Genomic DNA, 17259 nt, shown 5'->3' with positions numbered 1-17259 from the left:
TCACTGAAACGCACTTAGCTGAGCTCTCTGTGGTGAGATAATATTTTTAAAGTAAACACTGGACAAGAGTTCAGAGTTGTTTTTCAAGCAGTGAGTCGAAATCATGTCAAAGTGTCACTGAGACCCTCCAGGAGGGATGACGTGGGCTCTCCAAGCCCAGACCAAGAATCTCCCTGACTTAGGGGGACAGCCGGCTCCTGGGGGGGCTGCCACCTGCCACCTCCGTCCTCCCCAGGCTCCCACCTCGAGGCAATGTGGGGGCAGCTGCTGAGTTCATCCTCTCGCAGGCTCAGGCCCCACCGAGGGCTGGTGTGCAAACGTCCAGATCCAGTGCACCCAAGGATGGCTGCGCCCTCCATCCCACACAGAGCTGCCCCAGCTCTGGGTGGCTCCTCCTGCACCGCAGGTCACAATGAGCCCTCGCTCCACAACCACTGGCCTCATCCAGGCCTCAGCACTTCTTCCTGACCTTTTTTCAGTACTGCAGGAGACTCTGACTCTAGACTCTGCCTCCACCAGAGTTACCCAAAGGCCACCTGGCCAGTCTTCCCAGGAATCTCCCGCCTCGAGCATCCAGCAGGACCCAGCTTGTGCCGGCCTCTCTGTGTTGGCGGCTCATAGCTCCACGCCCTGTGCTTCCTGCTCAGCACAGCCACATTATCAGTGCTGACCCACCCATCTACTGGTTCCCATCCACACCTGTGTCCACGGATTTCCTACTGACAACATCACTCCCACTTCACTCCTCTAAGTGCTAGAGATTTTCAGGCATGTTCTCAGACCAGCAGCATCAGCAGTGACGGGGAACTTGCTGAAAATACTCATTCTCAGGCCCCACCAATCAGAGGCTGTGGGGTGGGCCCTGTTTAGCAAGGAGGTTCTGAGGCAAGGGGGTTCTCACCTGTACGAGGAGGGCCCCGTGTGTAGAGAGAGAACATGAAGGATACCACTCCAGGCAGGCTTCCCGCCTCCTGCACCAGGAGAACACAAAGGCCCGCTGAGCTCTGACGGGTGCGGGCAGCGGTCTAAGGACTAGGCAGGGGGCAGGCCCACGTCACACCGCACTGAGGGAGGGCCCGTCCTGTGAGGCAGGCTCCTGAATCCACACCTCCACCACTTCAGAGGGCTCATTTCCTCAGTCCTCACAGTAACTCCAGCAGCTGAGCCAGTTCACTATCCATCTTACAGAAGTGCTCACACGTCTGCAGAAATGAATGACCCTGATAGAGGTCGCAGGCCAAGTGAGAGGCAGACTGGGAAAGGAGGCAAACGCTCTAGGCCATGAGAAGTCCCTGCCTGCTAATGACCAGTGATTCACACATTTCCAGTGTCTCTTCCTAGAAAGCTGCCGATCCTCAAAGACTCTGAGTTTAAATGATGCCTTTTCTGCACTGACATGGAAAGCACTGTCTCATATCTGCTTCCTGATATAATCTGCTGGATTACTGGACTTTTATATATTCAGAATGCCCTACTGGGGGTAAAAAGGGAAACAAAACAGTGATTTAAAAATCCCAGCCTGGAATCTGTACTGTCAGACCACAGTGAAGAGTTATTAATTTATCCTTTTTTCTTAGGCAGTCTATAGAAAGGAATTAACCAATAATTGAAATACAGTCTTTTTAAGATCCCTCTCTCTCCTACTTTCACTTGAATGCTGACTTCCCAAGAGCAGATGAAACAATTCCGATAAATGTTAGTCTGAGTGTTGTCCAAGACCGAAGCCCTAACTTCACACGAACACCCTGGGAAGTTCAGTTCCACGGTCATTTTTCAGGCGATGGCTCAGGATTCCTGTCCCTGGGATTCCACACGTCAGTCCCCTGTAGTCACAGAGGTGACACATGCCGGATTTCCGTCTCCGGCAGGACAGTGAACAAATCAGAAGGCCATCCTTTACGAGTCACTGGGCTGCAGGGTTGTTCAAAGCCTTAGAGCGTGGTGTTAATTTCCACAACATAACCAACTCCACGTCAGTTCAGCTCAAGGTCAGCCTCACCATCTCCAGGTAAGTCTTCAGAGAACAGATTCATACTAGATATGCCATCCCTGCCAAAAATTAATTTTCAACTGGCTTTTGCAAAGGCTTACTCAAGCTGTTTACGAATTTCAAAAGCAACTCTGCATAATGGTTCCAACAATGGATAACACAGAGCAAACCCCCATAGAATTCAAACCTAAAGGCAGCCCAGGCTACGTGGTGACACACATCACAGCTCAAAATGCTTCCGGAGCCAGGACACGATTAACCATAACTGTCAATAATTCATCTCTCCTATCCAAGGTGGAGAGTAAGAATTCTATGTGGAACGCATGAGACATTTCATCTGTTGGGCTCCTCATCATTATTTGCCCCACAAGAAAATACAATGTGTTGGGGTATGCCAGGATCCTGGGGGATAGGGACACCCCATAAAGGTAAAGCCACATTTATCCCAAACACGCCAACTCTGGCCATCTACTGGCTAGATGTCTACGACGTCACGTATGGATGCTTCAAAAGAACCTCCATTCCCATCAGGTACTAGTGGATGCTTAATGAATATCTGGGATGGGAAAAGGGGAGCAGAAAGATCAAAAGGGGAGGGGAGGGGAAGAGAGGAGGTGTCCTGAAAAGCAAAAAGTCCACATGCCTGGAGGACAACTATGAAAACCAGGTGGGCTCCTGATAGGGTGGCCTCGCTCTAAAATCAGGGACTTTATGATTATGTGACATCGTATTTGAGAATTTTAGACATCTGTAACACTGACATTCCACAAACTACACATCACAGAGACTTCAGTTTAGAAATGGAACACTGTACCATTTTCTTTCAAAATGCTTTTTTGGTGTGGGCTGCTTTGTTTTTTTCTGAGTGAGCTGTTTTCCATCAACAATTCTACTGTAAAGATTTTGCCTGTAACGCTTAAACATCTCTTCAAGTGAACAATAATTTAACCCTGAGTTAAAAGGATCCTGCGCCTCCGGGTCACGCAGAGAACCCGAGTCCAGCACCAGTCGGCGCCCGAGCTCTGGAGAGCTGAGCACCTCTAGCGCCTGAGAAGTTTGCTGTCCAAGCGTCTGGTCTCACAGGGCAGGGATGGGAAGGGGGTCTTTCCGGGTGGAGGAGGTGGTGGGGAGGAGCCTGGGCGAACTCCTGACTGCTCAGCACCAACACGGTCATGGGTCAAGACTGCTCCCGACACCTCCATCCTAGGGCACAGGCTGTGCATCCAGAAACTCAACCCAAGCTGCTGAGACACCATCAACCCCACTCACTTACCCAGACTGCCCTTCTGGCCGCTCTGTGGCACACAGAGCCACGACTGTTCTCACGCTGCTGTCTCCTGTTTCCCTTGGTTTTACTGTGGTCACTCATCTCTCTGCAGTCCTATTCTTATTAGCAATCACCTCAGGACTACCATGAAAAAGTTGTTTCCCTGTTACCTCACACATACAGCACTTATGCTGAAACCACATAAGATGAATTCTATAAATAAATGTTTGAAGAATATTTGTAGCAAAATGTTCTTCTTTCCATGTGCACGGATAGCATCCCATGGAGTGCAAGGTGTGTGAATCTGACCACACAGCACAGCATGGCTACGTGGCTACACATTCTCTTTTCCACGTGCATGGCTGACATTCGTGGACTGTGAGGTCTGTGAATCGGCACAGCACAGCGTGGCTACATGTTCTTATTTCCACGTGCACGGCTGACGTTCCGTGGACAGCGAGGTCTGGGAATCTGACCACACAGCATGGCGTGCCAGCAGCAGCTGAAGGACGGCCGCAGCTGACAGCTCTCACAGCTGCCCAACTCTCCCAGCTGTGCCTCACCAGCCTTCACCAGCATCATCAAGGGCTACCATCTAAGTCATTCTACTGACTGGGAGGTCCATGGGACTAATTCAATTAGAATTCAATGACAATCCTTCCCCACTGAAATTAAGTACCTAACATTTTACATGTAGGATTAGTCCATTTTGTAGGAATTAGCCAATGCATACACAGCAGGAATTTAAACTCTTGATTAACAACCTAACTAAATCCCTTAATGGACAAACAGATCCCACTCTAGGTCCATTTTAGCTCAACTTGTTTCTCTAACTCAGCTGGCAGCTTAGTCATTGAACAATGGGGCCCCACACACTTTCAAGTACAAAACAAAGCTATGAGCACACTAAGACCAAAACTACTGACAAAAGGCAAGCACAAGAACAAAGACACAGTCTACTGTTCCCTGCTTTCAACAGTCAGGAGTTACTGTCCTTATTCCAATGAGACACAGTCTACTGTTCCCTGCTTTCAACAGTCAGGAGCTACGGTCCTTCTTATTCCAACGAGACACAGTCTACTGTTCCCTGCTTTCAACAGTCAGGAGCTATGGTCCTTCTTATTCCAACGAGACACAGTCTACTGTTCTCTGCTTTCAACAGTCAGGAGCTACCATCCTTCTTATTCCAATGCGACACAGTCTACTGTTCCCTGCTTTCAACAGTCAGGAGCTACGGTCCTTATTCCAATGAGACACAGTCTACTGTTCCCTGCTTTCAACAGTCAGGAGCTACGGTCCTTCTCATTCCAACGAGACACAGTCTACTGTTCTCTGCTTTCAATAGTAAGGAGCTACCGTCCTTCTTATTCCAATGAGACAGTCTACTGTTCCCTGCTTTCAATAGTCAGGAGCTACCGTCCTTCTTATTCCATGAGACACAGTCTACTGTTCTCTGCTTTCAATAGTCAGGAGCTACCGTCCTTCTTATTCCAATGAGACACAGTCTACTGTTCTCTGCTTTCAATAGTCAGGAGCTACCGTCCTTCTTATTCCAATGAGACACAGTCTACTGTTCTCTGCTTTCAATAGTCAGGAGCTACCGTCCTTCTTATTCCAATGAGACACAGTCTACTGTTCTCTGCTTTCAATAGTCAGGAGCTACCGTCCTTCTTATTCCAATGAGACACAGTCTACTGTTCCCTGCTTTCAACAGTCAGGAGCTACCGTCCTTATTCCAATGAGACACAGTCTATTGTTCCCTGCTTTCAATAGCTGGGAGTTACCGTCCTTCTTATTCCAGTGGAGTGTCTGTCATAACAAACAGCACTACCTAAGTGAAAAAAACTAGAATAAAATGATATGGTATCTTTGTAGTATAATAAACTGACTCCAAATTTGATATAAAACAGCATGTCAATTCACACAAGCCATTTGGAATTCTTAAGAAATAACCGTTTTGAAATCTGTGGTTCTCTAAGACTTAAGGCACTTAAATACTTAAACGAGAAGCTAAGAACAATCTGTCTCCTGCGGCTCCTGTCTCTTATCAGAGCCTAAAACAACTAAACAGAAAGAGAAGTGCACCCCCCTTTAGCACCTCCCATATTCCTAATGCTTTCCCTCGTAGAAACTCACTGATTCACCGCCTGCCCAGGTGCTCTGGGACAGAGGGGCACAGGCAGGAAGCTGCTGGCCCCATTCTCGGCACATTCGCACCCCCACGGAAATGCTGAAGAGATGACATCACTACGGCTTAAGAGTAAATCTGACATCAGAGACATTAATGGACTGGCTATTTTTCCAACATTTACATAGACAGCAATCATTTAAAGATGACTTCCTCTGGGTGTCATTTTCACCAAGCCACTATGCCAAATAAGGCGGCTCAAGCAGATATTTTCATAACACCGACCACACTGGGATAGACATTCCCAAGGACAGAGTCAGTGAAAGAGATTTATTACAAGAAATGTTTCCTCCTAATGGGATGAGAAAACAGAATGGCTCGGGATGATGACCTCCCCTTCAAAACAAAGTCAAGTTGAAGATGAGAAAAAGTTCTGCAATTCACCCCAATCCTAACAACCTGTGCTGTATAACAAAATTATGTTTGATGAGGACAATCAGTGGCAAAAACGGCTATAAAGTCTGCTCAGAGCCTTTGCTAAAGAAAAATGTCTTACACAAAACATCAAAAGAACTTAAACTCAGACACAAAGAAAATTTGTATTTTTCCTTATAGATACAGATTAATATTAAGCAGGCTTCAAATTTGGTATCTTCTCATAAGTTCATTTAGATTTTTTTGTTTTTATGACCCTGGACTCCCCAGAACTACCAAGTTGTTTTTTGTTTTTTGCCTCAGCTAACACAGTTTAAATCAAACAAACATCAGGCCTGAAAGGGGTGGCCAGATCTATGTGGGGATTTACACAAAACCCACATCGAAAAATAATTACAACAATTAGTCTGTCGTTACTGCAATGTGATTTTCAATTTCCATGAAAATGAAATCAGGAGCACCCCTCCGTTCCTCAAATTCAACGTGTGAAAAACTCCATTGCCCTGACCCTGCAATTCCTACATACAGAAAAACCTGCACATCAATGTTCACAGCAGCATTCCTGACAACAGCCAAAAAGTGCAAACAACCCAGATGTCCATCAACTGATGGTGGATCAACAGAATATGGGCCATCCGTACCTCGGCATATCACGCAGTCATGAAAAGGAACAAACGCTGGGGCAAAAGCTACAATGTGGGTGACGCTACAGGATTCCATTTAGAGTCAAGGTCCACAACAGGCACACCCACAAGGACGGAGATGAGTTGGGTGCCGGGACTGGAGGCTGGGAGAATGGAAAGTGACTGTTGATGGACACAGGGCTTCTTCTGGGAGTAATAAAAAATACTCTAGAATTAGTCTGAAGTGATGACTGTACAACCTTGTGAATATACTAAAAACCACTGAGACGTATGCTTTAAAACAGTCAATTTTATGGTATATAAATTAGATCTCAACTGGAAAAAAAAAAAAAGATCAACTCAACCTCTCTTTCTCTCTTCCCGCCATTCTGCCATCTGAATCCTAGCAATCTGTATTAGAGGTAAAAGTCAATTTTGTGGAAAACATTGTTTTCAATGTTTCAGATAGGGTAATGAGTCTTCCTAACAGGAAAACCTTTGTTCAGTAGACAAATCAACATCGAGTTGCTAGGAAAAATCAACAACTCAGACGCAGAAAAAGAAAAAATTGGAGATCTTCCTAGTAAGGAAAACACGTGCTTTACAACTCCACGCACAAAACTAAGTCTGTTTGGTTCTTTCTTTTCTCCTCACTGTAGTAACTGACAGTCATCTGGTCACTTACGGATGAAGGGCACAGAGGCTCTCCGGGGAAGAGGGCTCTGAAAGGCACACTGGGCAGGCCAAGGGCCAGGCGGGAGGGTGCCTCAGAGCCCCGCAGGAGAGAAGCCCCTGCTAGGAGTCCAAGTAGGACAAAGAGAGTCACATCCTTCTAGATCTCAGAGGAAACGGGCAGTGCGTCACGGACCCCGTGGAAACTGTGTCCTGCCTCTGCATCCTCTAGCCCAGCAATCTGCCTCTGAGAGGCCATGTCCAGACACGGATCCAAGAGACATGAAAAGACAGCAGGCCAATGCTAGTTTCAATAATGAAAGCTTACAGGGGGCCATCCCTGGAAAGCATCCAGACCTGATGAAATAAGCAAAACTGGCTAAAAGCGACTCTGTCCATCTGCACTAACATGGAAAGATTTCTACCGTGTAGGGGAAAGAAGTGAGTTATAAAATCTTATGAAATGTGCACAAAAAAAAAAAAGGTTTAGAGATCTCAGAATGGTGGAATCACAAGTTATTTTCCCTTTATTCTTCATTTTTATACTGTATTACATTTTTTTTTTTTTTTTGAGACGGAGCTGTCACCCAGGCTGGAGTGCAGTGGTACGATCTCAGCTCACTGTAACCTCTGCTACCCGGGTTTAAGCAACTCTCCCGACTCAGCCTCCCAAGTAGCTGGGATTACAGGCACCTGTCACCATGCCCGACTAATTTTTGTAGTTTTAGTAGAGACGGGGTTTCACCATCTTGGCCAGGCTGGTCTTGAACTCCTGACCTCATGATCCACTTGCCTCAGTCTCCCAAAGTGCTGGGATTACAGGCGTGAGCCACCGCGCTTGTCCTATACTGTATCACTTTTTTTTTTTTTGAGACAGAGTTTTGCTGTATTGCCCAGGCTGGAGTGCAATGGCATGATCTCAGCTCACTGCAACCTCCACTTCCCAGGTTCAAGCTATTCTCCTGCCTCAGCCTCCCAAGTAGCTGGGATTCCAGGCACTTGCCACCACGCCTGGTTAATTTTGTATTTTCAGTAGAGACAGGGTTTCTCCATGTTAGTCAGGCTGGTCTTGAACTCCCGACTTCAGGTGATCCACCCGCCTCGGCCTCCCAAAGTGCTGGGATTACAGGCGTGAGCCACCGCACATGGCCACTGTATCACTTTTTAAAAAAACAACTAAATTAATTTCTAAAAAAGCAAAACAAACAAACAAAAATCCTACTGCTGCTCTGGCCAAGGAAAGAAGACACCTGGGACGCACCTTCTGAGTTCAGAGTGATGAGGGTAACGTTGCTCCCAATGCTCTGGCTGCCCGCCTGTCCGCAGCTGGACACCGAGTCGCTGGCCTCCGAGCCGCTCTCCCCGTCTTCATGGTGGCTATCTTCTTGGCCCGGCACCTTCACCACAATGGTGTTCTGCCGACGCCCAGGCACAGCGCTGAACGGGAAAAAAACACACCAACCCAGTGTGGTAAGAGCCACAAGCAGCACGCGAAGGTCAGTGCTTTCCTTATCACAAAATCTAACTCTGCATGGACCAGTGGATCACACAGCCTTCCCATACCGCTCTCTCTACCAAGATTAATAGCAACTCCCCAGGAGAAAATAGCCCGGGGCTAAACGAAACTGTATAAAATAAAACTGAACCATTTAAAGAAAATATTTGTATCCCAAAAGAAGTAAAATCGTAACTCACTGGGACTCAGGCCTAGTATGCTGCCTTCTGAGTTCAGCAGTCAACCTATAAAATGCTGGTAAGAGTCTTTTTTCAGGCGAGGTTAAAGGAAAGACTAAATCAGAAGACCGTGCCCAGAGGCCTGGGTCATTCGATCCATGCTGCTGGGCTTGCTGGAGATGGCTCCGCCTCTGCAAAGCAAGCAGCATCCCAAGTACGCCCACAGGCAAAAAACCCTGAAGGGGCTTAAAAAACCCACCGAGATCCCATCGGAGCTGCCATCATCCCAAGGGCTGCTGATGTGGAAAGACAGAACACCGCTGGCAAAGCAGGGCGAGGCCAGCTCCACAAGTGCTCAAAAAAAAGATGATTTAGAGACTTACTACTTCCCTTTTTTAATGACCCTTTCAACATCCCCTACCGTGGACTGCTATGCACCAGAAGAGAAAGGACCACAATTTCTCTACTTGCAAAGTCAAAAAAGGGGTGCTGAAAACACTGGCCGCACCCAGAGGAGGCTGCACTCTGCACTTTCTGGCCTGGGTTCTCCAGAGCGCTGTCCATGCTGAACCTGATCTCAACACTGGCTATGTGCCTGGCTGACCTCAGTGCAAAGCCCCCGAGGCACAGGTGACCCTGGTACCTCCTCACCACCCATCGCCAACTCCTCTCCCTTCACCCCACGTATCAGACCCTCGTGACCACAGCTGCGGCCCTGGAGAACTGAGCTAAGACAATACGGAAAGGGGACGAAGCTGGAGGAGGAGCAATCCACAAAGGAGACTGAGAGAAAAAGCAAATAGAACTTTGTGAAGACACAGATGGGAAAGAAAAAGCAACAGCATCCTCAGGGGTTCACGCAGCCCTAAGGGGCACTCCTGGGGACAGCAGGGCCCGGATGCCAGCCAGAGGCCACTGCACAGCCTTCCCCTCACACAGGGCAGGGATGGTGTCTCCTGTCCACTCCCACCTCTGACCTAAGTTCCGTTCAAAATGTCTCAAGAGGAAAAGGCATAAGAAAAAAGTCATAAACTCAACATGCCTGCACCACTTAGCAACCGTGGGAGAGGGTATCTGTTTGCCTGACACGCTCTGCACAGACAGACAGACGTGAGGACCACTGAGCTAGGTGGGAGGATGAATGCTTTCACTGACTGCTGTGAGGAGACAGAGCCAGCCCCCTCCACAACCCCAGCCAGCACGAGACACAGAAGTCCCCGGCGGCAGCTGCCCCTGGTGTGGCTGGACTCAGCACTCAGCATCACCCAGCCTTCCCTCCCCGACCTCAGAGAGCTGGGGCGGTGCCTGCCAAGCTCAACCCTGTGACCACAGAGATGAAGTGCGTGCTGGACTGTGCCCTGGCTTGGGGACGTTGACTTATTCTCACGGGACTCCTCACAGTGGCAGGGAAAGGTGGGGTTGGTGCCGTGCTACTGACTTGCTAATGACATTTTCCAGGGAATCCGGTGCCCTGTTGCTCAAGGGGTCTTCCATCTTGGCTACAATGGCGTTCTGCCGATCATTGTTGAGTATTACTGTAGTCTGGGGGACGACGCTAGGGAACAAAAGAATCACAAAGAAAAAGAAGGCCTTAAAACAACAACATTCATGGTAAGAGCACATAAGAGTCATTCAACACAGTCCACTCCCAGGGACCCGCAGTGAGGGGGAGGCCTAAGAGTCATTCAACATAGTTCACTCCCAGGGACCCGTCCTGGGGGGGTAGGAGCCCCAAACGCTAAGGAAGAATAAACTGGAGATGGGATTTTTAACACATTGTAACTTTCCTAATTGTTGGTGTTCTGTCTGCACAACTGGATAGGCTCAGGACAGCTGGGCTGAGGATGCTGAACGTGTGACACAGAATAGACTGTGACTGCACCAGCTGTTATCACACCCAGTTAATAAAGCTTCTGGGGTGACACACTTGCATGAAAACTGGCTTGACATTTTCAGTCACTCCACCCCAAGTAATTCCTATGGGACAGATCTAATGTTCATAACCATGTAAGTGTTGGTATCATTCCAAAATGGCAGCGCCCTAGAAAGAAAGGGGCAAACATCACACTGGATTGGGATGGAAGGACACACGTGCTGCCTCCAGGTTCTGCAGGAACATGTGTGAGCCACAACCAAAGGGCTCAAGGTTCTGCTTTGAAGGAAACAATTCTACCAAAGAACAAACCACGGCCCAGAAACCACCAAACCTGGTGCCACCCTGGAGGAAGCACTAGTGTGTTCAGACAGGTGGCAGCTAACACAGCTTCATCTCAAAGTGCAGACTCATCCACAGATTTCAACTGTGCATTTTTAAGCCTTAGCACTTTCTGGTCACAAGGGATATCTAAGGTACACTTTGTTGTGGAAAGGTGGGGAGAGAAAGAACTAGCACTTGAAATACAAAGTGGTTATCACCTGAGGATAAAACACCGTTCTTGAACTTCACTCTCCAAAAACCAACTTGGGAAGCCTGCCTTTCTGTGATTTGCACACCGGAAAATCCAGCCTAGTATCCCTGTAACTGTCCCCACCTTGAGTGCAAGCACAGCGCCATGCCATGCCCAAGTAAATCACGGGACCACCAGGTTTTTTCCTAAAATAAAGGTATAATCAACTGCATTTCATTCAAAAATACTACTTTTAAAATTCCTCTACTTGTTATTGGTGACACCTAAAGTTAACACAACAAAACCTGATAAATGACCTACAGATCGTGTATGAAAAGCAGCCCAGGTGGCTGCTGGTTCGGTCACCACAGTCACAGGCTGCGAGAGTCCTATACTCCTCAGAGATGTGGAACCGGAGAGGTTACCTGGCTTGCACGAGCTTGGTATGTCCCCCAAGTGGAGGCTATGGAACACTGGTGCCCCCGGATCCTAGGCTCACAGCATGTGGGAAGGCTGGTGCCCCCGGGATCCTAGGCTCACAGCATGTGGGAAGGCTGGTACCCCCGGATCCTAGGCTCACAGCATGTGGGAAGGCTGGTACCCCCGCGATCCTAGGCTCACAGCATGTGGGAAGGCTGGTGCCCCCGGATCCTAGGCTCACAGCATGTGGGAAGGCTGGTACCCCCGCGATCCTAGGCTCACAGCATGTGGGAAGGCTGGTACCCCCGCGATCCTAGGCTCACAGCATGTGGGAAGGCTGGTGCCCCCGGATCCTAGGCTCACAGCATGTGGGAAGGCTGGTGTCCCCGGATCCTAGGCTCACAGCATGTGGGAAGGCTGGTGCCCCCGCGATCCTAGGCTCACAGCATGTGGGAAGGCTGGTGCCCCCGGATCCTAGGCTCACAGCATGTGGGAAGGCTGGTGTCCCCGGATCCTAGGCTCACAGCATGTGGGAAGGCTGGTGCCCCCGGATCCTAGGCTCACAGCATGTGGGAAGGCTGGTGTCCCCGGATCCTAGGCTCACAGCATGTGGGAAGGCTGGTGACCCCGCGATCCTAGGCTCACAGCATGTGGGAAGGCTGGTGTCCCCGGATCCTAGGCTCACAGCATGTGGGAAGGCTGGTACCCCCGGATCCTAGGCTCACAGCATGTGGGAAGGCTGGTGCCCCCGGATCCTAGGCTCATAGCATGTGGGAAGGCTGGTACCCCCGGATCCTAGGCTCACAGCATGTGGGAAGGCTGGTACCCCCGGATCCTAGGCTCACAGCATGTGGGAAGGCTGGTACCCCCGCGATCCTAGGCTCGCAGCATGTGGGAAGGCTGGTGCTCGCGGGATCCTAGGCTCACAGCATGTCCACACACACATTCATTCTCTCTCTCCCCCCATGAGCAACTGAAGAAGGATGGTGCTGCTCAGTGGCCAACAGTCCCCAATGACTATTCACAGTGGCCACTGACACATTAATGGTCTGAGAAGAAAGTTTAACAGAGTAAAATGTATTCAGGCCACCATTTGGCAAGGTCATTTGACCAATATACCTTTTTTCCCTTGAAGATCCTTATTAAGGTGAAGGAAATCATGTTCTAAGGCAACCAGCTCCCAGCTGCAATAATGTGCCCCTTGGGTGCCCCACAGCTTTCTGGGGCGCTCATGGATGCAGACAGCTCTCAGCAACGCAGTCTCCAGATCCCCACCTTCCAGAACGTCCTGTTTCCTAAAGTGGACTCTCCGTGAGCGAGCATCTCGATGTGTGTGTTCCCTTCCACAAAGCCCTTTTCCCACCTAAAAAACCATCTCTGCTCTGAGCACACTGGACGCACCATCCACCTAGGGTGCAGGCCCCAGGAGCCAGCACAGGGCCACCCGAACACTGGCATGGGCGTGACAAAACCAGCGCCTCGCCGGCTGACTACAAAGCCCTCGGTAAGTCAGCTGGGATGCAATCCTTTGCTTTCAACAAAACAGATGGAGATCATCAAAAACAGTTTCTGAGGACGGACTACTGAGAGCCCTGGCACATAACTCAAGGAAGCTGAGGACTCCTTCCTCTCCCACATACTACTGGTGTGACCCGAGTTTCCCAGTACCCTAGAGCTACAAAAACCAAAAACAGCAGAACCAACATGGAATCCTATCTCGTCTAAGCAGTCAAACATAATCAATCATCCATCGATACAATAATTAACCAAAAGGCCCCATCTAACTACTCAAAAATATATTCCCAGTATTTTATTATCAAGAATTAGTTCTAAGTGGGTGACACAGTCACGCTGTTTTGTTCAACCATTGTAGTAGGAACTCAACCCAGAAGGGTGTTTTTTAGCCCTTAGGGCCTTATGGTTAGGAACACAAACTTTTTCAGCTTCGATTTACATCCCTGTTTCTGTTGCGCAGGCATGCGACAGCCACACTAACAGGATGAAATTGTGAGGGAAATGAAACGGAAAGCAAAGTTCAAAGAACAGAAAGTGACAGAACATTCGACTGCCAAAAGCTTATGGGAGAGACGTTCAAAATGCATCATGATATTTACCTTATAATGGAAAAATTAAAAAATAAAAATAAACCAGTTTTGTTTTTAATGATCAATACTATAATGTGCTGTAAAAGTAATTTATTTTAATGTTTAAAAAACGCCAGAAACTACATGCTTTCCAACTAACGCAATTTAAATCAACCTCAAATTGCACAAAAGAATACATTTTTTTAAAGTTATGGAACAGTAAGGAGAATGAAGTCCCTAACTAAGGACTGATGTGGAAAAAGTGCCACAACAATACTAAGCGACAAAAACACAGGTAAGTACAGACGCGCATGTGTGTGCATCAAAATGTGTCTGTAAGGACAGTCAAGAAACTGAGAAGCAGGTCACTGAGCCTCATGAGACCGGCCCTGCAGCATCTTCACAGCACAGACAGCAGCATCTTCACAGCACAGACAGCAGCCCACACAGAGAAGCTATTAACCTGCTCAAGGCCACAAAGCCAGTGAAAGGCAGAATCAGGTCTGAGGCCAAAGTCCTCCTGTGACAGGAGCTGACATTCCTAACCAAAACCACTCTGACCCACAGCCCTCAGCACCTTTCATCTGTTTTGCCATCTCCTTACTACGCTTTAGTTTTCCACGTGGCCTTCCCCTGTACAGGGTCCTTCTGTTCATCCAGTGGTGTCTCCCAAAGTCCCTAGAAGAATGCACAGGACATGGCTGAAGACTGTTCGGGACACGGAGGAATTCAAGAGTGAGCTTCCCATTTGAGTAAAATGCCTCTCGATCCGCTGGTTCACATCCTGCTGCTCTACATGCCAAAAGCAAAGACTGAGAATCCCGACCCAGAGCAGAACCCACCGAGCAGGATGCCAAAAGGCAGCCTAGAATATTCTCATCCACTGTGCAGGGTCAGGGGTCAGTTCTGAACTCCACCAGGAGGTGCTAAACTAAAGGTGACTTAAAGTCTGAGGGCTGACTGGTGGAAGCCGGCAGCCACCATGAGACCCAGCCCGGAGTGGGCACTCGGGGACCCACCAGGAAGTAACAGTCTTCATTCTGCTGAGCTCAAGGAGTACTGAGTGCTTCGTGCACATGTCTCGCTCCCAGCCATCCGGCCTATTTTACCCGCTTTACCATGAAGACACTGGTGCTCAGAAAGATTAGGATCTGTCCCAGGTCTCACCACTTACCGGTGACAGAACCCGTGTTCAAAACTAAGTGTTTCTCATGCTTTTAGTCACCTGCTGGACAACAACGGCAATGATCCTATTTCAACTACTGCTACAACTCACCTTTTCAGTGTTTGAGTTTTTTAACTGTTTTACTTTGATGGATTTAAAACAAAACCTCTTCAACCAGGTGCGGTGGCTCTCACCTGTAATCCCAACACTTTGGGAAGCTGAGGTAGGCAGATGGCTTGAGCCCAGGAGTCCCAGACCAGCCTGGGCAACACGGTGAGACCCCATTTCTACAAATAAAACAAAATAAAATCTTCCACTCTGAAAGCTGTCATGGCAAACATTTTCCACGCTAAGCTTATAAAGTGGCCTTCCACTTCTCTTCGGCTTCAGGGAACCACCTCATCTCGGAGCCCTAAGCACCTGCCCCATGCTCTAGGCAACTGGCAGGGCAGCCCCTGTTGCTTGTGGACCACACAAAACGGAGCACATGTGAACAGACATCAAGAGGCTTTGTTCAAGTACACGCAAAACAAGCCACCAAGATAAGACATAACATTAAAAATCTTGAGAAATGCAAGATTTAAACTATTTTCACAAATGTGTGTTTGCCATGTTTTATTACAAAAGGAAATGAAAGCTAAGTTATTCTGAAGCAGAGACTTGAAGACTTGAAAATCTATGCAATGGTTGAGAGACAATGACACGGGAAGGAGGGAAGGACAGGAGAGCAACGCTGAGGACCAGAGCCCAGCCAGCACCCAAACAAGGGCCCAGCAACACTCAGGACCAGAACCCAGCTGGCACCTAGATGAGGGCCCAGTAACACTCAGGACCGCGCCCCACCAGCACCCAGGACGAGGGCCCAGCCAGCACTTCAGAGCAGCAGAACATCTGACTCATGCAGCCAGTGAGCAGAACCCGAGAACCTTCGCAGCAGAGGTTAGCATCAGAAGCCATCTCCAACTAACTGGCTCAGGCAGCTGAGACGCCGGGTGGGTCCCGGTCTGAGACTGGGGCTAGGCTCCATGAAAGCTGTCGAATGCGGAAATGATGAGGCGAGAGAGTCACCTGATCTGCAGCGGTGACTCCAGACACCACCGTGGGTGCCTGCTGGACACACACCTCTGCCTGGGCACAAATGATCACAGGGCGGAGAAGAGACACGACTCTGTTCTCCACCTAACCCTCAACTCACACAGAGATGCCGAGAGGACAATCTGAGGGGAAAGCAAGCACCAACCCTCCAAAGATGAGTTGAAACAACTTTCAAATGTCCCAGGGCCAAACCCGCTAAATATGCGCCTAACACATCTGCGCTGAATACTCAGCAAGTGAGAAGCCCACCCTGGGCACCGCAGGACCCCCAGCCTCCAGGGGCTCCCACTCCAGCTCACCGCGGGAACAAGGCCGGGCATGCTGCTTCCCCTCGGTGCCCCGCTGAGCCCAAGATCTTGACCCAGAGCTCATAACCTGTGGAGTCCAGTCACCGACCACTCCCATTCACGCCGCAATATCCAGCTGTTTTTCATGGCAGGGAGGGGAGGAACTCCACCGGGATATCTGACGTATATTTGAACAAAAACGAGCTTTTGTCTCCTTCCCACCGAGTGCAGCCTCACCACGTGACACGCTGCCGCCACGGGTAGGCATCCCTTTTATAATTCAAAGTAATTATTATCAAGTGCAGGTTAGAAAAGCTGGTATTAGTTTTCTAATTTTTATGAATTCTCTCAAGGAAAAATATTTCAACAACAGCAAGGTAAAAAGAATTAAGTAATTTTTTCCGCTTTCTACTTATTAAGAAAAAATGGACAGATCTCTTTTAAACTCCAGTACCTGTTCCCAAAGAACATTTTCTCCCATGGATGTTTATGCTCCTACATAACACACAAGGACCAGGGCCAAACAAAAGAAGAAACTGGTTTGATGTAACGTGCTTACAAAAAGAGGAGCTGCTCAGAGCTTCAGCAGGAGGAAAAGCAGGCCCCCCGAAGTCCCCCAGGCCAGGGCAGCCCACAGCCCACTTCCCTTGCCATCAGGGCCTGTCCCAGGAGCCCCTGCACATCCAGACTGCATTTCCCAAGCCCCTTCTGTGCACACACAGCCCTGCAGCCCGACTCCACCGACGGACTCTTAACAGGCGAGAGGTGTGTCACTTCCAGGACACAGGTTTTAACAACAGGATGCACCTTTTCACGTCTCTCCCCTCCCCAGGCTGAGGACCCCAAGGCCACAGGGTGAGCACACAGTAGAAGGCTCAGGCATCAGAGGCACCCGGGGCAGCTGTGGGAGGACGAGAATCGCCCAAACTGCCCCCTGAACAAGCAAGATGCACCCTCCCACTGTGCTAGTCACAAGTCCAGGGGACCCTCTACTGCCATGGCTCATGTCATCCAATCAATACTGTCAGCATT

At 49.0% G+C, this 17259-nt stretch overlaps 1 protein-coding gene across 26 annotated transcripts in view; it reads right to left on the bottom strand.

Moving 5' to 3' along the window:
• Positions 1 to 17259, bottom strand: part of BANP (BTG3 associated nuclear protein) — a 127987-nt gene that overhangs the window by 67622 nt on the left and 43106 nt on the right. For 20 of the 26 annotated variants that reach the window (XM_033219287.1, XM_033219292.1, XM_033219293.1 and 17 more), the window contains 2 exons: positions 10228 to 10344; positions 8377 to 8552 (listed from right to left, as the gene is read on the bottom strand). In XM_033219287.1, coding sequence (XP_033075178.1) covers positions 8377 to 8552; positions 10228 to 10344 — 293 coding nt within the window. The remainder of the gene's footprint in view (positions 1 to 8376; positions 8553 to 10227; positions 10345 to 17259) is intronic. The other 6 variants (XM_033219295.1, XM_033219296.1, XM_033219297.1 and 3 more) reach the window with 1 other exon arrangement.

The sequence above is a fragment of the Trachypithecus francoisi genome, unplaced genomic scaffold (genome assembly GCF_009764315.1).
Source record: "Trachypithecus francoisi isolate TF-2019V2 unplaced genomic scaffold, Tfra_2.0 Lachesis_group10, whole genome shotgun sequence".
NCBI lineage: Eukaryota > Metazoa > Chordata > Mammalia > Primates > Cercopithecidae > Trachypithecus > Trachypithecus francoisi.
The sequence above is the reverse complement of the archived record's forward strand: the minus strand, read 5'-3'. Positions and strand labels throughout refer to the sequence as shown.